The sequence below is a fragment of the Mauremys reevesii genome, linkage group 3, assembly GCF_016161935.1.
Source record: "Mauremys reevesii isolate NIE-2019 linkage group 3, ASM1616193v1, whole genome shotgun sequence".
In the NCBI taxonomy this organism is placed as follows: Eukaryota; Metazoa; Chordata; order Testudines; family Geoemydidae; genus Mauremys; species Mauremys reevesii.
This window is the reverse complement of record NC_052625.1, coordinates 63,337,937-63,361,346: the sequence shown is the minus strand read 5'-3', so window position 1 is coordinate 63,361,346 and position 23,410 is coordinate 63,337,937. Positions and strand designations below refer to the sequence as shown.

At 51.3% G+C, this 23,410-nt stretch overlaps 1 protein-coding gene across 4 annotated transcripts in view; it reads right to left on the bottom strand.

The window, feature by feature from the left end:
- Positions 1-6,154: 6,154 nt before the first annotated feature.
- The window catches only part of MDGA1 (MAM domain containing glycosylphosphatidylinositol anchor 1), a 185,823-nt gene continuing 168,567 nt past the window's right edge, over positions 6,155-23,410 (bottom strand). Inside the window, exons 16-18 of one of the 4 annotated variants that reach the window (XM_039531597.1) lie at positions 12,274-12,404; positions 10,449-10,557; positions 6,155-7,614 (exon numbers count right to left, since the gene is read on the bottom strand). In XM_039531597.1, coding sequence (XP_039387531.1) covers positions 7,424-7,614; positions 10,449-10,557; positions 12,274-12,404 — 431 coding nt within the window. In that variant the 3' untranslated portion in view covers positions 6,155-7,423. Of the gene's footprint in view, positions 7,703-10,448; positions 10,558-12,273; positions 12,405-15,167; positions 15,560-23,410 lie in introns of those variants that run through there. The other 3 variants (XM_039531598.1, XM_039531600.1, XM_039531601.1) reach the window with 3 other exon arrangements.

Sequence of the window (23,410 nt, the reverse complement as noted above, 5' to 3'; positions counted from 1 at the left end):
CAGTTCTCAGTTCCCCCTCCTGATCTCGCCTTTCTTGATTGCTGTGAGCAGCACCACCATCATGCCGTTCACTCAGGCCTGTGAGGTGGGTGTCATCTTTAGCTCAGACCTCTCTCCAGGTTCTCACATCCAGGCTACGTCCCAATCTTGTAGATTCCCTTTGCACAGCATCCCTAAGGGCAAGTCTACGCTACAGCCGGGATCGATGCTCTGCGATCGATCCACTGGCGGTCGATTTAGCGGGTCTAGTGAAGGTCCACCAAATCGACAGCTGATTGCTCTCCAGTCAATCCCTGTACTCTGCGCCAGACAAGAAGAGTGAGGTAAGTCTCCCGTCGACCCCCCGTGGCAACTCGACCTAAGGTACATTGACTCTAGCTACATTATTCACACAGCTGGAGTTGCGTAGCGTAGGTCGACTTAACCGCGCTAGTGTAGACATAGCCTAAGATGCGGCTTTTCCTATCCATCCACACAGGTAAAACTCTCACCCAGGCTTCATCCTCTCATGTCTCAGTTACTGCAACATCCTTCTCTCTGGCCTTGACAACTGCTGGCGTGCCCTGCCTGGAGCCATTCAGAATGCTGCTGCACAGATCATTTCCCTAGCCCAGCCCTCTGACCACATCACTCCTCTCTTTGCATCCCTCCGACGGCTGCCCCTTCCCTGTCGTATCAAGCTGCCTGTTTTCACTTTCACGGCCCTTGTCCCACCCTCCCTATCCTCTCTCATTTACTACTGAGACGTCAACTCTTGCCTCTGACCAGCTCATGCTGCCAGCCTCCACCACCCACTTGTTCCATTTTCAGACAAGCCATCATGCTTCCTCCCATGCTGCCCCACATGCTTGGCAGGCTGCTGTCTTTAAACATCCACCCCTGTAGCCTCCTTCCAAACTCGCCTTTGCCAGGAGGCCTGCAAAGCACTTGCCAACGGCTAAGCTGCAGGTGTGCAGAGACCCTGCCTGTCATGCTGATCAATTCTGTTTCCTTGTACTCCCCCTGTTGGTCTGTTGGCAGCAGTTGTCTCTTGTCAAGAACACAGATTGGAAATTCTCAGGGTAGGGACCATCTTTTTGTTCTGTGTTTGTACAACGCCCAGCACCATGGGGGCCTGCTCCATGGCTGGGGCTCCTCGTTGCTACGGAAAAGGAAATAATAAATAATAATTAAGGCAAACGCCCCTCTCTGAGTGGGATGAGGCAGAGATCCATTCATGCCCTTCTACAAAGGGCCCTGGGGGCCACTGCTTTTGGCATCTGTCGATGCCGCTCTGCACAGGGGGTCACTCAGAGCAGCTGGAGGTGCCACCTTTCCCCCTTCACCAGTGCAGGCTCAACCTGCTGCCTCAAATTTGCTGGGAGTGTGGGAGAAACAAGCACTAGCACTCAGCCCCGGCCAATGACTGAAAACAGGGACTGATTCAAAGTGGAGACCCAGTGCTCAGTGGTGGATTTTCTAGCTATATGGCAACAGCCCAATGGACATCTTGGAACAGAACCTGGTCCATAATCGCTAGTGACCATCCCCTCTGCAGGCAGGGCCGGATTAACCTTTTGTGGGCCCAGTGCCAAACATATTTATGGGCCCCCATGGGGGCAATGGAGCATGGTGAGGGGAGATCAGTTCCTGGAGTGAGGGGCTGGCCAGGGGCATGACAGGGGCAGCCCCACTCCACCCAGCCCAGGGTGAGGGCACTATTTACAAACCAGCTATTGCCAGACAAACAGTGTCTTGCCCAGCCCTGTGCTGCCAGCATGCCCCTTCCCATTGGGGGTGGGCCCACGCCGCACCACACAGCTCCCCTGCCCCATCCGCCCCGACTCCCTATGTCCAGAGCCCCTCCCAGACCTTTCCACAAATGCACAGTGCCCTGCACACCACCCCTGCCCAGCGCCCCCCTGCCAACAGCCCCACCACAACTGCCCAGCACCTCAACACACACACCTTCCTCACCCCCTCACAGCCCAGCACCCTCCCCCCAAGAGCCCCCCTCAAGACCCACTCCCCCACGCCCTGCCTCCTGGCCACATTCACCAGCCCTGCTGGGAAGCAACTGTGTCTGCTGGGCTGAGCCGGCAGCGCAGCCACGGCTGGTTCCGGGATGGGGAATTGCTCCGGCCCCTCAGGAGTGGCTCGATCATCCAGGCCAGGGACTGCCCCGGCCAGGCTCCCTCAGGACCTACTTGCCTGGAGGGGCCCAGCCAAGCCCGCCACACTGTCCCCCACATCCCGGATGCCTGAGACTGGCCAGGCTTCTGCACCAGTCCCAGGTGGCTCAGCTCCGAGGAGACAGGTGGGGACCCACAGGTGGTGGGAAGCAGAGACTGCCTGGAGCTGAAGGTGCACTGGGGTCTGGCCAGGGGGCAGAGAGAAGTCCTTGGCAGGCAGGTCGAGAGGAGCAAGTGATGGGTCGGGGGGGAAGCCAGTGGCCTGGCAGGGTATCAGGGTGCAGTGCAAGTGGAGCAGGCCGAGGCCCCTTCTGAGCATGGGACCGGCTCCATGGCACCACTGGCGCCATTGTAAACCTGGTACTGTCTGCAGGCTGAGACGCACAAAAACCAGTCCAGAGGTATAGCAGCTCTCCTGATACTGCTGGCTTGCAGGGACTAAGAACAGACCAGGCTAGGAGGTGAACTACAGTGCTTGCTCTCTCACGGATACTGAAGACTCTTTGCAGCGTTTCTGAGTGGGCTGGGGCCCAAAGGGCCTAGTATACTACGAAGTTAGCATTTCAGTTGCCTTGAATAGCAGCTGAGAATGAAATGCCATTTGTAGCATGATCATTAATACATATACACACCATCAATCAGCCTTGCAAAACTGCCATGAAATGTATCCCAGGCTAAACCTGTGAACAAACATTTGTATTGTACTGCTTTCCCACTCCCCCACCCCCCGATAAAATTGCTTCCCCGGGGTAACATTTCTGCAAGGCTGATAATTAACTGGTGCATTGAGAGACGATACAGAGGTAGATTTGCACACGTGTCAAACAACGTTTTAAACGTCAGGTGTTTTTTTAACTTGTGTGTTAAAAAAAAAGTTTGAATAATTTTTTTAACAATGCAAAAAATACATATTTCTTTTCCTGCTCGCTTTCATTCCAAAGTGGCTGGAACGATTTTCCCTCAGACTTTCCAACGGACTTGCTCAAGACCTGAGATCAAATGTAACATGCCAGTTGTGTTGCCTTCTAGTGGCTGAGCCATATAAAAGGATAAAAGTCTACTACTGCACCAGCCGAAGAAGTTGCACCGGTACTGCAAGCAGTGGGAGTGCCTGCTTGCATAGCTGAAAATCCTAGGTTGGTGACCTGTGACTAGGGCTGTTACTCCAATGTGGGGAATAATAAAAAAGAAATATTTTTTCAGAATGCCCTGAGCGACTGCAGAGAGGTTTCAATAAAAGTTCCTTTGCAAGCCTAACTATACAGTATCACTCACTACATCTGATACCTGCAATCTATGCCTGTGCACGCACATTTTGTTTCATGTACTGAAAAAAAAGGGCTGAATATATATTGGATCACACCCACATAGCAATTGCCCTACTTCATCTCTACAACTACCTACCAAAGATCTCCCTGTGAATAAACACAGTCACTTACATAGATATAGCACCTGTTCTCCTGCAGGGAGTGCCAAACTATAGCGAGTAATAATCTGAAATGCAGCCACCTCTAGAGTGGAACAAAGCAGCTACTTAACAGTCACACAACAACAGTAAAGGTAAGGAAGTGAAGGCTAATGTATCTAATTGAAACTGCATCAGAGCCTGAAGGAAGCACACTGTAATGAAATGTAACGATTATAATTGGCCCAGAACACTGGGTTTAACACCAGTGTAAAGTGCCAGGGGATCTTTAATGACACGGGGTGCAGAATATACCTAGTTTTAGACCTCATCTGAAAGCACAGTGCAGAGGCTGGGGTTAGTACTGACCCCTACCCACAAATACTATTTCCTGCAGTACCTGGAGTTTCCTCAGAGACTCCCATCTATTTAACACCACATAACACAACCCAGCTTAGTTTCTGAGGTCCCCGTCCAAGGTGGCCAAGCCTCTAAGGAATAACAGCACGTCCCCACTCACATGTGCAGTCTCCATCCCCCTGAAGTGAGACATCCCCTTGCTGCTGAACAGGCTCCTTCCTCTGCTCCGCACACTCAGCACTGCTGACAGTGCAATGACTTCCTTCCTTTCATCCTTAATACTCTGACAAGCTGAGGCACTTGGGTTAATGAAGCTCCAGTAAACACAACACCAGCTGCTTTCAAGCCATAGATAAAGGGGAAGGGAATCTAGGAAGGGAGGGATGAACGGGGGCTCCCTGAGATTTATACAAGGGCAAACTGGCCAAAAAGCAGTGATCATTTGAGCCCAATGAATGGATAAGGCAATTGCTGTCTAAGGGAAAATCTACGCTGCTCTCCAGCCCCAATACCATGGACTGGACTGTGACCCCCAGCGTGGTGGGTCAGCTCAGTGGCTCTGGCACATTCCTGTGTGTGTGGTGAATGGGCCAGATGCTGCAGCAGAGCAGGGACCTGGGGGTCGCAGGTTTTCCTTTTTAGAATCAGTCCATTCTCCCTTGCCTCTGCTCAGGGATAATTCTTGCTCAAGACCTTGATCCTTCTCCTCCACCTCCCCTGCCAGCTGTGCAGCATGCCTCCTGTTCCTCCTCAGGGGAACGTAATCACAAGAGCTCACCCCACATTCCCCAAAAACTTCAAAAGGTGGAAATTCATGACCTGCCTCCTCCCCACCCCCACACTGAGAAGAAAATATGGGCTCTCCTGGCTAGCTCTTTTGGAAGGGGACATACTCCACCCCACCCCAAGGCCCACTGCAACATGATAGGGAACCTTGGCAGCTGACCCAAATCATTAGCACTAAACACCCAGGCCCCTGTGCTGCCTGTGGAAAGCACCAAGATCAGACCCCTTGGAAAGCATACAAGGAGGAAAGAAAGCTGCTTCCTGGAGAGACCCCAATTCCAGGGCATAGAATTGAAGGAGATTTTCTAAAATGCTGGGGATTGGTTGGTTGCATTTCCTGGTGTCTGCTGGCAGTGAGGAGAGGTTATCCTGCAAGGGCCCCACTGCAGTACCTGGCCAATGGCAAAGGTACCACGTTCCCCTACTAAATGTTCACTGAGACTAGGAACTGGGCTCAGAAGATGGAGGTGGAGGGACTAAGCAGATGACGAGGGCAGAGTTTTCAGTCCTGGAGAGGAGGAAAATCATCAATTGGAGTTTTGGAACCCCGTGGCTGGACCTTTCAATATCTTTTGGGAAGTCCTCTGTGAAGGATCACCTCAGCCCAACAGCCCAGCACCCTTTTTTTTGGCTGAGAATGACTGGATGGGACTCTCTCTGGAGCCCATCAGCACACCTCCTACTCTGGCCACGAGGGTCACTGCAGAATGACTCAAGATGCCATCTCCTAGAGGCCTGGGGAGTGAGTGGTTGGCTCGAGCACTGGAAGATGGGTCTCTTGGACAGGAAGGTAGAGCACTGAACACAGGCCTCCCCACCGGGTGTGAGGGGAAGCCAAGCCTCAGACATTTTGGGAAGCCAAGCATCGCAGAAGGCATTGGGCAGGTGATACACTGAGTTGATTTAGCTACACGCTATTGTCCAGAGAAGCCTAAATTTATGATAAAGTCATCAGAGAGGGTGGGGTGGGGGCATGTGTGCTGGCAACTCTACACCTGAGACAGGTCAGTGTACCTCTGCTGTGCTCTTGAAGTAGCAAGCAGACTGGGTGTGCCTCAGAGGAAAGAGTGTCACCTCACTGAATCTCCCCCCCTCCCACACAGGTACAGCTAACATTATTCTTCGGTGGGAGGGGTGAGAGCAAGGTAGGCCCAGAGCTGTTTCCAGCTGTAACAAGGTCAACATGGCTCCTACTTGGCTAGCCTAAGGGAGACCTTGCTCCTGGGTTCACCTGGTACAGCAGATGCCTACACACCACATCACCCCCAGGCCAAGCCATGGCTGCGGTAGGGAGCAGGATGGATCTGGCTGGAACAGGTTCAGAGCCAAGAGGCAACTCTCCTGAGACATTGGCTTTATTCCTTCACAGTGGCAGCATGAACTCCATGAAGAAGAAATCCCAACTTTCTCCCTATCTGCACCCTCTTCCCCAGCAGCCAACAGAAGTGAAAACCAGAATGATCCCCTCTTTGGGATCCAGCCACCTGCTTTGCCCAGTCACCCAGGAGCTTCAGGGCCCATTCCATCCCCTGGCTCCTCTGGTTGTTACTCTGGTGAAGGGAACCCAGCTGCCCCCCTGCACCTCCCTTGTGGCTAATACATCCTGGGAAACAAAAGTCCTTGGAGCTCAAGGCAGCAGCTGCAATTTCAGATCCATTCAGAGGGCACAAGGGTTGGAGACTAGGAGAGGCCTGTGGTTTGGGGTGGGGAAGTGTAAAGGGTGCAAATCCATGCCTCTCCCCACAGTCTGAAAGGAAATAGGAGCTTGGGGCAGGGAAGGCTAACAGTGGAATGAAGAAAGAAGTTAAGTTAGTTAACCAAAAAAATCTGAGAGGAGATCCTGGCCTCAAGGCTGCTGCAGCTCCCACTCCAATGTGCACTGACTGACAAGTGCTGTCCGCATGTCACCACCCTGCCAGCTCCATCCCACCGAGAGGCTTCTTTTGTTTGCAGCCTCAGCTCCATCATCAGAGTTTGTGCACCCAGTGGTGGGAAGTGAGAGATGCAGAGAGAGAAGCACCTGGGAGCATTCGGTGGCCGGTACTGCAGTTGGATCGACCCAGGGTTTTTCCACCACTCAGTACAATCCAGATGATGGGTCCACTCCGCTGTTGTCTTCTTTGGGCGGGGTGGGAGGACACAGCGAGTTGGGGAAGGAGTGCGATGTGGATTAAAGCAAATCACACATAGACAATTGAATATATGGAAGTTTGGAAGATGCGGATGGAGACACTGAAGCACATGCAGCATGGGGCGAGAGTCTATGGCCAACCAGCACACGGGAGGTGAGCTGCCCCAAATGGAGACAGGTGGGATGTTACTGTAGGGGTGCTGCAGCTGGTACACGGTAGCCAGAGCCAGCAGGATAAAGGTGGAACATGGAAAGCCAAAAGGGGAGCGCTGCAATACACGGTCTCCTAAGCTGTGGGCTCTGCAGTAAAGAAGGTAACAGTTCTGGTAGAAATTTGTGCTTTAATATATATATATATATTTGTTTAAAACAAAGTTCCCACTTCCCTGAGGAAGTCCTGTCAGATGTTCCCAAGGAAACACGGGGAGGGGGAGTTTCCTCCTTCATTTGTTCTTTACATTTTTGTCATTCCCATTTTTCTTCATTCCTTCTTGTGTGATTGTTTTCTTCCTTCCTCTCTCTCTCTCTCTCTCTCTCATTTTCTGTTTTTATTTTTTTATTTTTTAGACATTATGACTTTCTTGAGGAATCCACCAGGTTCTGAGCAGATCCCTTTGCGTGGTCATGCTTGTCAGTCTTTGGTAACGTATGGACACTTTGGTGTGCCAGTGAGGACGGGGAGGAAGAGGAGCAGAGGTGGCTGAGTAGGAAAGGAGCAGGAATGTCTTGGCCAGAAGACAGGAACGCTTGCTTGCCATCATCTGAGCAGCACATAAAGGAAAAAAGTCAGTGGCCCACCGAGAGAAGACCTGTGCAGGGTTGGGACGCCGCTCCCTGGAAGGGCGACTGCTGCAGGCCAAAGAGAGAGAGAGATTGGTTATGGAAAACAGACATACCCTGTAGAGCAAGTCAACCAACGTCAGTGCCAGCTGGCACCACAGGAAACTGCAAGCTCCACATACACTGGATACCTGCCGTCCCGCCCTCTTTCTTGGGGATCCAGTTGAGACCGTAGCTGGGATTAAGCTCGTGGGACACTAGCATTCGTGCTCAGGGACAGAAGTCAAGGAAAAACCAGCGTCCCTCTTTCCCAGTGCAATGTGGCATCAAACTGGCTATTATAGTACAGCCATGGCTTCACATCCTACAGCCAGGCGGGAAGGGTCCCTATTTAGACACCTTTCATGTCAGGAAGGTATTGTCAAACTGGAGAGGCTTAGCAAAGAGGACCACAAATGATCATGGGGCTAGAGGGGTTTATTTCTGAGTGAAGATGAAAGAACTAAATCTTTCTTGCCAAAACAATGACTGAGGGCGATCTGAGATCCACCTACGTGTATGTGAAAGGTGCATTTCCTAAGGAACGAGAGAGATTTTTCAGAGTGGGATGGTGAAACGAAGCCAAGTAAAACGTAGGCTGAATATCAGAACATATTTCCTGACTATAAGATTAATTAGGCTGGGGAACTGTCTCCCCAGGGAAAAGGCACATTGCTGAGGACATTTAGAATGAGACTGAACAAGCAACTCCAGCGTATACTCTAGGGGACAGTCCTGCCTGGGCCTCAGAGGTGGACTAAATAGGCCCCAATACAGCTACTTCTGTCCAATCTCAAAATTCTAGGGCTCTCGGGTTAGCTGGCACCCTCAGTTCTGATGCAGTCTGTCCCTCATTGGAGGACTTGAGCCTTAAAAGCTCAAAGAAGATCTACTCCCTTTCCAAGGCTACTCAAATGACTAGTGTTAGCCAGCTCCACTGGTACAGGATCTGTGATGCTTCATAAGCCTCTCCAGAAATAGTGATCTTGCAACTGCCCAATACCCTAGCCAAGACCTTGGCATATTAATACATAGTTCAGTGCCCAGTTGCAGGCTTCTGACCAGCTAGCAGATGCAGCGACACCATTGTAGCGGGGTGGTCACCTGCTCCTGGCCTGAAAGGGGTAAAAAGCCAGCCCTTGGAGAGGGTTGGGACTGGGAGCCTTAGGCTGGGCTGATTGGGGAAGTAGCCACAGCTGGGCCACGCCCCAGTCAGGTCACAGCTGGCCGTTATAAGAGGGCAGTGGACCGAGGAGCAGTCAGTCTCTCTCTGCTTTCAGAGAGAGAGAGAGAGAGAGAGAGAGATGGGGGCCTGGCTGCTGGGAAGCTCAGAGTACCTAGAGTGAGAGAGGGCTGGGGAAAGGCCAACGGGGCTGCTGGAGAGCTCCAGGCTGGCAACTCCCCAGGCTGCAGGGCCTTGTTCAAGGCCCCAGAGAGGTACTGGGTTGCAGAGGAAGGCAGCAGGTCCAAAACCCGCTTGCCTGTGATGAGTGGCTTATACTGCAGTCTGCCCCAGGGCCCGGGGGCTTGTTGGTGACTGGCAGTAGCCTACAACTGAGGCGAAGTGGGGATGGGGGAGTGGGGGTTCCCTGGGGAGGGGAGACCCTGAGAGTTAGGTGTTACTGCCAGGGGGCAGTACCTCAGATAACAGGGCACTAGAGTCCAGGGAGGGACATGGGGGCCAAGCGGCAGTGGGACCCCAGCCTGAAGAGGGCGCTCCGGAGGCTGGACGAGCTAATTCCGAGAAGAGGCCAGCAGAAGGTGCTGCGGGGATGAGTCCCACATCGCTACAACCATCCATATGGATTCTGCTTCATTCTTTAAGGTCACATTGATCCTGGACAGTTATTTGCCAGTTCAGGGGTTAGAGGTTCTGGAGCAACTGAACAGCAATGTCACGTGGACCATGAGAGATCTTGGTCCTACCCTGTCAGGGTTTTACCTGATCGGGCAGCTAAACACTCTTCCCCTTTCCTGTTGGAAGACTTTGCTTTAATAATGTGTCATCATACACTGAGCAGTAAGTGTATACTTCCCCATAAAACCCTCCACACCCTCCAACTCAACCCTCCCCAACAGACATCCAACACCCACCCTACACACCACCCACCCAACACAACCCCCCACAGATCCAACCAACATCCAATAGCCACCCTACACACCACCCACCCAAAGCAACCTCCCCCACACCCAACCAACATCCAACAGTTACCCTACACGCCATCCATCCAACAAAACCTCCTTTACACCCAACCAATACCTACCCTACACACTGTCCACCCAACACAAACACCCACACAGACCCAAATGACATCTAACACCCCTCCCAAAACCCACACAGATCTAGTTGATACCCAACACACCCCAACATACCAGACACTCAACTCTACATACCTCCCATTGCACCAGCGTCCACTCAGACCCACCTAACATCCAACACCCACCCTACACAGACCCAACCAACATACCCTCAACTCAAACACCCACACAGACCCCTTTGATAACCAACACCCACCCAACACACCACCCACCTCCCCAGCGCACACACAAACCCACCCACACCAAGCAACACTGATGTAAAAACACCACAGACACAAACATCCCGCTAATACTCACCCAGCGACACACACCGTGTACTTATACTTACACATGCTCCCTCTCTGTTCACCGATACATGCTCATACCAATGCATCAGATCCCCCCCACACCCATTCTTCCTCTAGCAGCCCCCCAGGTGCCCACTCACACTTATACTCAAGCCTGCTCACACACTCACCTTTATTTGGGCCAATCGACTTCCTCGGGCAGTCTCCCCTTTTCAGAGTGACGTCGTCAATGGCAATGTCCCCCTCATAGCTTGTGCCGCGGACGCCTTCAAAGATGATCTGCGGATGGAGACAATGAACAGTGAGGGGGGCTGCCCCAAGGCAGGGGAATGGCCTCACTGACGGGCCAGGCCCATATATACAGAACAGGTAGGACATAGGGTGCCACATCCACAGATGCCAACTGCCCAGCACAGGTGCCGTGACCGTAAGGGGGTTCCACCCCCAGCCCAGGGTCCCAGACTCCTGTGGCCCACTGGTCACCCCCCTGAACAGTCTATGTTCCCTACAGCCACTTGGCTGCCCCCTGGCTGAGCCCCCTGAGTGGGATTTGTTGCTCTCCCAGCCCTCTGGTCACTCCCCTGCAGCCCCTAGGCTGTTTCCCATGGGGCTCTTCTCCCTCTCCACCCCCCCGGCTGCCTGAGCGTGTGGTTCCTTGTGCTTATCACCTGCCACGCCTGCACTGTGCAGAGGGTCACTCTCCTGAGTGCCCTTGGGCAGGCCAGTGAGGGACCTACTGTCACCAAAGCACTGGGGTGAGAATAAGTTGAACTGGGGAAGCCCCTGCTCCCCACAGATAGGAGACAGCGATTCCCACTCCACCTCTGGGGCATCTCCTGCATCTCCATTTGGGAGCTGCAGGGCTCCCCTCCCTATGCCCCCCACCCTGGTCAGGAATCATGGAGAGACTGGCTCCTTCCTTCTCAGAGCCTGTCATTCATCAGCCTGAGCTCCCTCTTCTGTTCCCATGGTTACCAAACTCTGCCGGCAGCCCAGGGGCAGACACTCAATCACTACCTACTGGCGGCAGGGGGGGACACAATTAGTGCCAGCTCTCACTCACTGAGGAGAGGGGTAAAACCCAGCTTCTGGCTCATCCCTTCTTCCTCCCAACCACTACTAGTCCTGCATGGCCACTATAGTCCCTGCCCAGCTACCCTGGAAATAGGGTGACCAGATGTCCCAATTTTATAGGGACAGTCCCAATTTTGGGGGCTTTTTCTTATATAGGCACCTATTACCCCCCACCCCCTGTCCTGATTTTTTTACACTTGCTGTCTGGTCATCCTACCTGGAGAGAGGCCTGCTCACCACCCAGCACCGTGCTGCACTCAGACTCTTATTTGTGATTTTATAGCACCCCAAAGTATAGGCACTTCACGCCTATACAACAAATCAGTGCACGCAGACTCAGCACTCACATGCAACCCTACAACACCAACCCAGCATGCAGGGCATTGCGTTAAGCACCCTACAACAACGAATGGATGCACGCCCCTCCACTCACAAGCCCCAAAAGAGTGCCACGCCCAGTGCTCACAAGCAACCCTACAACAAGAAACCAGTGTGCATGGCTCCAGAGCTCACAACCCTGCCCCCAACAGCAAGCTCACAAGTGCTAGAGTAACAGCCCAGTGCACAGATCCAGCATTCACAAGCAACCCTGCAGTATCAGACCAGTTCCCAGGCCAGTGCTCGCCTCAACCGCAGATTGATAGTAACAAATCTGTGCTTGTGCATGATGGAATTAGGCAAGAGGTTTGCAGAGGCATGAAACCCCATTCTCCTTCCTCCCTAAAACTGGCTGTGACTTTCAGTACACTCCCTCCCCACAAGCTTGGGAGTGGGGAACTGCCCTGTGCCCTCCCATGTACCGTACATACCCTGTGTCCGTTCCCTGTTAGGGAACGCGTAAGCACAGGGCTGTTCTGGTGATGCTCTTCCTGGGCATAGCATGCACCCGAGGGGCGGGGGGCAGCTCTAGCACCTGCTTACCTGAAAGGGTCCTGGAGGGCTGATGGGGACGTGTGCTTGTTTCCACTCGTTTCCTTTGTTTTCGCTGAGCGACCAGACTTGGGTGTCGATGGCCCGTTTGTTCTGCACACGAACCAGAAGATTCAAGGAGCCTGCAAGAAAGAAACTGGACACTGGAGGCCTGGGTCAGGCTCCATCAACTTGCAGGTGTCCCAGAGAGTCCTGCTGAAACTGGGGCATTAAGGACCCTATGTCAATGGCCCAACAGAGCTGCCCATGATTTCAACAAGGGTTAGTTGCCTATATCTTTGAAGATCTGAGCCACAGAGATCACCTGGGACAGGACTATGTTCCTAGAGCAAGAGGACAGAAGGGGATGGGAACCAGAGAGGTCTTGAATAGAATCATGGCATCTCCAGCCCTCGCACTGAAGGGCTGAAGCCACTGCTGCTCTTCCGTGACTAAAAGATAAAAAACCAGCGTGTTTGTGGCCTCCATACCAGAGGTGTCATATCTGAGAGCAGGGAGGCGATAATACCCTCGCTCTATGTGCCTCTGGTCCGACTGCAGCTGGGCTGCTGTGTTCTGACCTGGGTACTTCACTCTCAGAGGCACCAGGCACAGGCTGTAAGGAGCTGAGCCTAGAACTGCTGGGTTGCTGCCCCGCCCTGATTGAGGGCCTGGGCTTAGCTCATTAACTTTGGGGTGCTCAGCCTGCAGGAAGGACCTGAGCCCCCCTGGACCCTTGTGTGCTGCCCGGCCCTGAGCTGGGGCTCGGGCTTGCTGACGTGGTGGCTGCTCCGCCCTGGCTGCGAGGACCGGAGCTGAGAGCCGGTTTGCCGCCCCGCCCTGACTGAGGGCCGGGGTTTATTGACTGTGTTACTGCTCAGCCTGCAGAAAGGACCTGAGCCTGGAACTAGTGTTTGCTGCCCCGCCCTGCCTGAGGGCCGGACCCCTTGCAGTGACCGTGTGCCTTCTGTTTCAGCCCCTGCCTGAGGGCGGGGCCCTGAGGCCTTCAGAACCCGAAGACTGATCCAGGCCGTGTAGTGAGGCGGCCTGGCTCCCGACGGCCCCGTACCGGACTATTACAGGGAGTCTCTGGCAAAAGACAGCTTTTAGCCACGGGCATCCTTATGTCCTCCCTGCCCGCTGGCCTCAGAAACTACCAGTGAAGGAATGTCTGATTGAAGAAGAATGAAGCTTGAATCTCATTGAGGCCGTAGGGTGAATTGATGGTCCAAGCAGGAACTAAATAACCCCATAGATCAATGTCAATGAGACTATGTTGAGCGCAGCTAATTACAGCCACCAGAGCTGGGAAGGTGAGAGGTGCAGAGAGAGGAAAGAATTAGCAGGAAGCTGCCAGTGAGCGAGGATTAAAAACAGCCACCCTCTATTCTAACCTCTTTCAGTGACTGATGCTAGGATCTGCCATGCAAGAGCCTGGCTGAGCAGCCAGAGGTGGGACAAATCGTTCAGTAAATGGACTTTGGTGCCCTAGGAAAAAAGAGAAGGCAAAACGGAAAGAGACTAAGAGGAGCATCTGGAATGTGAATTGGTGCCAGCTATGCACTGACTGTGAACTCCTGATCGAGGACCAAACCAATTCTGGGCACACCCTGGCTGTCAACTCCAGGCCTCTTTCTGCAGTATCAGAGGAAAAGGAGCCAGGCTCTTACCTTTTGCCCAGCAAAGATCTCTAGTAATAAAAATACTAATAAACTAAATATAATAAATAATACACACTTCCCAGGTGAGGATCTTGGAGCACTTTACAAACATCAACGAAGCCTCACAACACCCCTGAGAGGTGGGTCAGTATCACTAGCCCCAGTCTACAGAGGAGGAAACTGAGTCACAGAGAAGCTAAGTCACTTGCCCAAGATTACGTTACAAATCTGTGTTAGAGCTCTGAAGAGAACCCAGGTCTGCTGACTCCTAACCCTGTGCTCTAATTACTAACTCATGCTGCCTCTCTCAGCGTGCCTGGAAAGACATTCCCCTCGACGGTCTCTGTGACTATGGCCTTCTGTTTGCTACTCTGATGGATTCATAGGGCCACGTTCAGACATGGCAAAGAGTGCAAGCTCTTTGAAATCAACAGGGTGGCAGCTACTTATGCCAGCTCTTGATCTGGCTGAGAGCCAAAGAAATGGAAGATTTATGAGGCCTTAGAGTTCATTCCTTTGCTCAGTCAGTCCTGGTTTGTTTCCTATAATGGTCTCCAGGTCCAGCCTAGCTTAAATGCCTCGTGACGGGAGTACCTCCTCTTGGTAATAAACCCTTGGCTCTGGCCTCCAAATGGGACCATCTGGTATTGTTGGTCCTATGCTCTAAAAAGCAGTACAGCTTCCATTCCAATGTAACAGCTGGGAATACTTAGCTGGGAAGATAGGTGGCATGGTGGAGCTTCACTGGGATGACAGTGGTGCCTCCTGCTCCACCTCACCTTGTCTTCTGCTGGGGCAGCAGGGGTGGCATCACACACACACACACACACACACACACACACACACACACACACACACCCTTTGCTGGGATTGTGGGGGACTGAAGATTCTTTCTTCCCAGACCAGACCCCAGCTTACTTGAAGAGATGGAACAACAGGCTGAGAAGGTAGATCCCAGCCAGCCTGAAGATCAGCAAAGGCAGGCCGGCTCTATGCCACCCCAGCAGATAGGCTGTGAACATATGTGGCCTAATGCCAACAAGCTTCTGCCTAGCACCAGGAAGGCACCAGGAGAGGGCCCTGTGTCATGGTCCAGGCTGATCCTGCCCCGAGTGCTGGATGTGATCAATGGAGCCCATGGTGCATGGCCTCGTGCTTTCTAGGATATTCCTCTGAAAACAAACTCTGTGAGCAGGACCCAGCTGAGATCCACAAAGTCCTGACCAATGACCACATGCAGCTCTGGTGATTATACACCTCTGTGCAACAGGAGCCTTCTCTCATCCCTACTAATCCTCCTTGCTTCCTGAATGACTTTCAACTCCCTGATAAATATTTCAGATGGGTTCAGGTCAAGCCAAACACCTTATGCTTGTAAGGGGACCAATGTCCCTCTCCTAGAACAGAGGTTCCATGTCCAGCCAGTTGTTTATAAAGGCTGCCTAACAGCTCCAGGTGGGCATTCCCCAGTAGCAGACACTGTACAGTTCCTGGGGTAAGGAAGGATACGCTGGTGGTTACAGCACAGGACAGGGAATCAGGACTCCTGGGTTCCATTCCCAGCTCTATCCCTCTATGACTTGCTGTGTGATCTTGAGCAAGTTATTCCCTCTCGCTCTGTGCTTCAGTTTTTCCATCTGTGAAAGGGGGATAATGATATTAACTCACTTCACAGAGGAGGATTATGAGGATTAATTGATACTTTACAAATGCTTTGTGATCCTTGGATGGAAGATGCTAGTGAGTGGGAGAGTAGTAATTATACTGACTTTCCAATGGCTCCATGTAGGAGAAAAATCTAACTGGGAGATGCCTCCAGTCCTCAGCTCACAGCCATCAGAGATGGGCACGTTCTGTTCCATTCATTCCCTGGGAGCCAGTGCAGTATGGCTGCCTGCAGTTAGGGCAGGGCAGGAAACTTTTTTCCTATCCAATGAGAATTTTTGACATTTTCCCATCTCAAATTGGGATGCAAAGTTGAAATCTCGAAAATTTTCACAAACATAAAATCTGGAAAAAAATTTGATTCGGGACAATCAAAATGTTTAGATAATTTTGAAAGGTTATTTCGATTTTGACATTTTCCCTTTTTTTAAAGAGTAGATTTACTAATAGTTCCAAACAAAAAGTTGTTTCAACTCAAACCCCTCCCAACCCTTCTGGTTCAACAACCTCAAAATGATTTTAGTTACCAAAACTGCATTGAGTCGAGTGCTTCGCTGACTCTGACCCGGGTTCGCAAATTATGTTGGTCTCAGTGAATCAGCATTTTTCAGCAAAAAACGTTTTGCCGAAAAAATTCCCAACCAGCTGTACCTGCGATCTAGCCTCCAGCCTGGTTTTATCTGACGGTGATGTACAGTTTCTCATTTAGAAATCCACATCCTTACTGGTAGTTTTGCTGCCTCTTTTCATTCCCCCTCCTCCTCCCCATCTGACTGTGGTTTGACCTTTCCTCAAAACACCTGCTCGTGATACACAGCTAAGGGGAGGCCAGGTGTCTGTTGCTAGAGTGCTGCAGCAGGTCGGCGCCCACAGTGACAGAGCAGCACAGAGGAAATCCCTGGGCACTGCCAGTCTCATTGGTATCTCCCTCCAATGGGGCGATCTTGGTATTTTATTTGTTATCTGTATCATCTCATCTTTTCTAATCAGAGGGGAAAATAAAGGCCTGTAATATGTGAGGAGGAATCAATTACCGTGCGAGTAAGCTGTGCCTTCTGCTGGCTCCTTTAAGCCCAGAGCTGGCATTTCAGAAGAGTGGCGTGAACACAAAAGAGCACCAGCTGCGATGCCAGATACAGTAACCCAAGGGGATGCTGCTAAATGTTACCTGCTTGCAGGATGAAAAGGTCTTATTTCCGTTGCCATGGGATAGGAACTTCACTCTGTCGGAACTGCAACAAAAGTTAGGAACAGCTGGCACGGATGGGCCAGTGAGCCAGGGAACGGAGGCAGGCACAGCACCCGAGGACAAGCTCAACCCTGGGAACAACGGCAGCTTAAGCAGCAGTGTGGCATTTTCCACAGCGGTTTTAGGTAACACAGAGCCCTACAGTGAGACTAAGATACTGACCAAAGGGATGAGAGATCTAAAAAGTGTGGCTGGAAGGAAGCAAAGTAACTGAGGTTTGGCTAGGAAAAGGAGCGAGTGGAGCGATACCCACAGAGTAGTATGCATAATACTGTATCCCTCTAGTTTGATGGAGTGGAGCGTGAAGCCAGGTGGTGTTTGGGATCACAGCGCAGACCCGGATTAGCTGTAGGCGGGGGTACAGTTTTGGATTCAATGGTGCTGAAACTCAGAACAGATGTTCCTGTAATATTCCAGCCCCCAAAGGTGGAAATCTCATGAGATCAGCTGTTCACAAGCAATTTCGGCTGCAGCTAGAAGTTAGACTTGGGTCCAACTTCAAACCAATCAGGTCTGGGGATTCAAATCCAAAAACCACCCCAGAAATTCAAAAGGGGTTTGGATCCTAGGTTAGATTAAACAGAGATGGAGATAAGGGGGTGATCTACCATACAGTAGATGTACAGTGTAGAGACAGATACACTACAGCTTTGTAGAGCCAACTGTAAGCCTAACACGACGGTCCCAGCCCAGAGAGGCGAAGCCCTTCCTCCTGTAACCAGGCTTCTGACTGCGTCCCGGGCACGGCTGTTTATTTTAACCCAGCTGATCATAAAGCAAGCCCAAAGCTCCGAGCAGGCAAATCCCTGGAGCGAACTAAAGCCCTCAAAAGGAACCTATTACTGTTCATAATCCCGGGAACAAATACAGGCCTTTCTCTCGCTCATTTAAATGAATGATAATGAAAAGCAATCAGCGGCAGGCTTGTGTTCTCAATTATGGTGCTGTGGTGGAAAGTTACCACTCAGAGGTGAGACACAGAGTGGGGAAAACGATCATATTGGTGATGGAGGGAGAGAAATACCATCAAGCTGCACTGAGCTGTAATTTATAGGAATGTAATTTGTCTCTGTGCCATGATAAGAGGTATTTACTCTTCCATTGTCTCTAATGATGCTTTGTATAGCAACATATGTGTAATAAACACAATTACAGGCTCTCAACAGCCTCCCAAGCCTGCTTGCTCAACGCTTCATTTCACTCCTATTTTAATAGATGGGATGCCATCCAAGCTCTCTCAAGCCCTAGTCCTGTCTGTTGGATCCCTCACACCAAACTCAAGAGCTCATTGCAGACAGACACCCTTCTGCATAGTGAGACTCAGCAGTTTTACAGAGGGCAGGCTCAGTAGCCTAATGAATAGTGGTGCAACTAGATGCTGGCTACATGTGGGAGAGTGCTACCAGAGTCCATAGTCAGTCAGAGGAAAAACATGGCTCTCCAAGCACTTTGCATGCATTAATGAGTTAACCTCATGTGACAGGTACATATTGTAATGAACTGGCTAGTGTGTATACCCACCACTGCCCTCTGTGGAATGCAATCAGAACTGCTCAACTGTGTGTCGTAGGACCTATTCTGCTAGCGAGCAAGGAAGATTTTCCTTTCGCTCAGGGGGTAGGGGCCTGAGTTCTTGGAGTAAGAGGACCAGATTTTCCTTCTTGCTATTGCCATGACTTGCTAAATCAGTATCTAATGCAGTGTAAATGGCAACATGATGTGTTTAAATTGGCAATGTTCCCTCCATGGCAAACCTGTGAAAAATCAGTTACTTGTGTGTAGAGGCAATTTTGTGGGTTTTGCCAGGGATTAAAAATACCCAGTTGAGTATCTGCCTGAAGGAAGGGACAAAGCCTGGCAGGGTTCAAATCTGTACAGTCTCACTGTGGGCTACATCTTCCTGGGGCAGAAACGTGCAAAGGGAAAACAGAGTTGGATTTGCCCAGATCCATGGGAGTGTCTCTTCTCCCCCGCCCCCCCACCTCCCAGGCATACTTCATCTCGGCTGCAAATTGACATCAGTGGACTTGTAATGGAGCTACACGTGGGGGAATCTGGCTCATTCTATGGAAGCTGTAATTAGGGGTAGGCGCTGTGTGTACTCCAGCATAGAGAGCTGAACGACACGAGGCATTTATCAATTGTGCTAAAAATAACAGGCAAAATGCTGCAGTCGATCATGCAAAATGCCCATGAACCTTGTCTGATGTCAGTAGGAGTCCTTCCTGGGTGAGACCGACAGGATTTGACTCAAGGGATTTTTAAATTGTGTAATTTTAAACTAAGAATATTTACTGCTGTGTTTAAAGAGAGAGGCCCACTGAAAACACAGCCAAAACAAAAGAGTGGGAGGGGACATGGTCTAGTGGTTAAAGAACAGGAAGTCAGGACTCCTGGGTTCTATTCCCAGGTCTGTTTCTGATTTACTGTGGGGCCTTGGTTAAGTCATTTCCCCTCTCCCTGCCTCAGTCTTCTCATGTGTAAACAGAGGATAATCAGGGCAAAGGGGGAGAGAGAGAGGATTTGGGGTATGCAAGTTCCCCACAGGACAGGCTGACTAACTGAAAATCCCTAAGCTGATTCCCCTGCACTCAGCCTCCCTGCTACCTCACACATGGGAGTCAGTCGGCCAATTTGCAAAACTCAAACAGAGCTGGGTGAAGTGGGAACTAAATCTGCCTTGATAGCAGATTCCCATTTCCTGTCACCAGCTCAGTCCCATCCTTGGATGTCCTCAGAATAGTGATTTGGGCGTATGAGTCCGTCAGTCTCTCCTGGAGCTCCCCTCCCTGTCAGGGATAAGGAAGGCAAGAGAGGAGGACAGAGCCAGCCACACTCTCAGCTGGACACTTGATTATTTACAGCCCAGCAATGCGGAAAATAAAGAGCAACTTGAACTGAATGAGTCTTCAAACACCTGCATTCCCCCAGGCAGTGTGAGGAAGGGCTGGGAGAGCCTTGATTACAGCTCTGTATCTCAGCTGGCATCTGTGGAGACTGTACCTGCTCTCTACCTCTCTCAATAGGACTATCCTCTACCCCTGGCGAGTTGGAGGTGCTTCCTTCCCCTATGATAAGGAATTGAAGATCAGGGCCCACAGCTCACTCAGGCCTTTGCCCCTACATTTGCAATAAGGTCTCGGATTTGCCTTATGATCTCAATGTCATGATGAGCTGAGCCTCTCCTTACCTTCTCTGTGGACTGCTCTGTCCTGACACAGGCAGGTTGTGTCTCTGCTTTGACTTCTTATTTCCTTATGGACCCCACTTCACACCAGTTCCCCCTAGATGCTTCCAATCAGCTGATGGCAAGCTCAGGACTGGGTCCCAACTGCAGGGCTGCTGTTCTTTTAGTACTGAGCCTACTGGGAGACAGCATCCCTACTCAACAGGACTCACGATCGCCCTACAACCTTGTTGGCATGGTATTTTGGACATTGCTGATAGACCTGTTCCTTAAACATGGCTTTCCGCTATACATTGGACATATGATATTGTATAGCACCTATCTACTAAGAGCCTTATCCATGGTATCCATTACCCTTTTAGAAATGCCATAGTCAGGGAAGGGAAGGCATTTCCATTATAAGGAACTATTGTCCATACACTACAGTAAATAGCCTTTTGGTCTTGCTTGTCTTCAGCCCAGGTCAGTATCAAGGGTCTAGCTGTCACCTTCAGAGCTCTGATGAGGCTAAGGCCTAGCTACTTCAGGGACCACCCTCCTTCTGCATCCCCGCTCAACAATCTAGAGGGACATTGCTTCTGAAAGAGGCCAGGCTGGTATTTGGGCAGAAAGCCCTAGCCTGGAACTCCAGCTGTAAAGGTTGGGAGGAAAGGGCGTCACTTGGTTTAGGGCTTGATGCGATTCCTACTGAAGTCTATGGCAAAGCTCATCCAGCAGGATGAGGCCCTCACATCACAGAGCATCCTTTCCATCCCCCTTCCTCCCTCCCCGGCAGGCTACACAAAGCAAGTATGACTGTTCCTGTCCCTTCTCCATCTAAGCCACAGCCATACAACCTACCTGGGGTGGGGGTGGGGGAGAGCAGAGAAAATGGCCCTTCCCCACACAACGGGAGCTACTTCTCTTAATTACAGTATTGGGTGCCTAGATACCGCAGTGACAGACAAATTAGGCAGATGGTTCAAATTAAAATATTTTTTTTTAAAGGTAAAAGCCCTGGCGTGGACCCATAGTGAAATAAAATATACACCCGGGGGTGCAGACCGTCATGGGAAGCCTGATCATGGTACAGAAGGGAGAAATTGGATTTTACCATCAAAAAGGACAGAGAGGGGCCCATGTTTTAGTCTGCAATGCTATAGAGCCAGGGTGAGAGTCAAAGCGACCCAGTGAGTCTGTTTAGTTCAGATGCGCCTACATGTAGTGTACACACTGAAATAAACACCACTGCCTTCATTTCACTCTGAGTGCCACCAGAGAGGCACCTTTGTACGTCTTTAACAACGGAAAGTGATCAGCACCAGGCTTGTGTTCTCAATTACAGCACCGTGGTGAAGGCGGGCATGGCAGAGGAAGAGAAATCATTTCAAAACACCCTCTGCAGGGCACATATGGTGAATGCTGGGGGAGTGGAGCTGGCTGCCAGCACCATCTGCTAGATCCCCACACGGATAGGGAGTATACCCAGTCCCGGTGGGTTCTGCAGGAATTTCTGTATGGCCCCTGAGAAGATTCACAGGGTGGAGATTTGCATCCCGGACTCCAGTTCTGATCTGCATTTTATTACCCAGCCGGTCACCTTTCCCTGGGTCTAAAGTGTCTCTCCAATGGCACTGCCATCGAACCAATGTGGAGCTCAGCTTTCACAGCTTGTACAGGGTAGCTGGCCAGAACACCAGCTACTGGTAGGCACTACTTTGGTTTTCTCTTCACCCTTAGGCTACTTTTACCCCAGGAGCTGGGGATGCGACTCCCTGCTCATGTAGACGCACTCACGCTAGCTCTCTCATCTGCCGAGTGCTCTGAAAAGGGTAGCGTCACTGCAGTAGCATAGGCAGCAGTGGGCAGGAACCGGGCTGCTGTGGACACAGGGCAGCTAGCCTTGGCCACTGCTATTGATTAATCAGCTGGAGTACAGTATTTTAGGATCTCACCTAACTTGCTAGCTTCTGCTTTTCCAGTTAGGCAGCCCCTCTTTGCCCTGGCCTGGGATGCAGACTCCAGGCTTGCAGTCAAACTGCCTTGCTTTGCCCATCAGTCCTGGATCCAATCTTCCCCTGCACTGGGCAGCGTAGGATTCCTATTCCAGTCTGCTCACACCTGAGATACTTGTTTCCAGTTCAAATCACACAGCTTCCACATGTTCTCCTTCCCCGGCTGTCAGTTGTTAACAGTTAATGGCCAATCACTGGTCTTCCATTATATCTCCAAGGCAACTCCATTCATCTGCTGACAGCCCTCGATAGTTCATTCATACCAACACAGACTGCCTACATGACCAACATCCATCTCTTACGCCTCCACACCCAGTGGGTAACACCACAAAGTGAGTGGGTAAACGGAGTCACACATTGCTTCATAAAACAAATACAGACACGTCCCACCTTCTTCACAATGGGTAATCTGGTTCAGAAATCACAGGAGCCCTTCCCTCTCCCGCACTGGAAGCTTAGCCTAGTTCTAGAACCAGGCCCTCTGGAGGGTTCTGAAAGGTTTATCTTCTCCCCCACTTTGATTGTTCCTGTGTGTTGCACCTCTGCACCGGAAGGTCCCAGAAGTACTGGATACTAGCCGAGAGGAGAGATGTTGGGGCTGTTTCTGCCATGAGGGGAAATGGGCAGTACTATCCCTTTGCCACGAGGGAGCCTGTGCTCAGAGGTTGTCATGCTTTGCAGACTGAAGAGGCTGGGATAGAGCCAAAGGGGGAACGCTGACCCTTCTCAGGATTGCCAGTCGATTGCTCACCCGCTGTTTGTTCCATGACATGTTCAGCTGCCTCCAGGAGAATTCTCCTCGGTGGTGCAGTGCAACACAGAGCCCTCCCTTGCTGCTTTGATAGCCGCCCCTTTCATCTCTGCCATAGGAGATAGCCAGGCCCTCGCTCAGCTCCCTTGGCTAGAGCACTGTGCTGGGCTCGCTCTCAGTCGAGCTGAAACAGAAGTCTACTTCATTAAGATACAGAGGGTTCAAAAGAGCAGAGCAGTTGAAGACAGAGAGAGAGAGAGAGAGAGAGGGGCTTCGCTGCTTCACTTTCAGGCACTGCCTTAGCTGGGTCTTCAGTCACAGAGTCAGAGGGTAAAAAGCTTCCTGAAGCCCCCGATGAGCAGGCAGAGATGGAACTGGGAACATACCACAGACCAGGATGAAACTCACTGACGTTTCACTGGGGAGGATTTGCCCGTGCCTGTTCTCTGCCTGTCAGCATCCTCCTTCCGCCAGTTCCTCTAGGCCTGTGCTATGGGTCACCTAATCGCATGGAGCTCCTGGCACACTCCACCTTGCTTTGTGGGTAGCAGCTCCCTTCATCTTCTGCCACTCAGCCAGCCACTCAGTTGATGCACAATTTACACACTGCTTGGGCTCCCTGTGGTCTCTCAACCCCAAGAC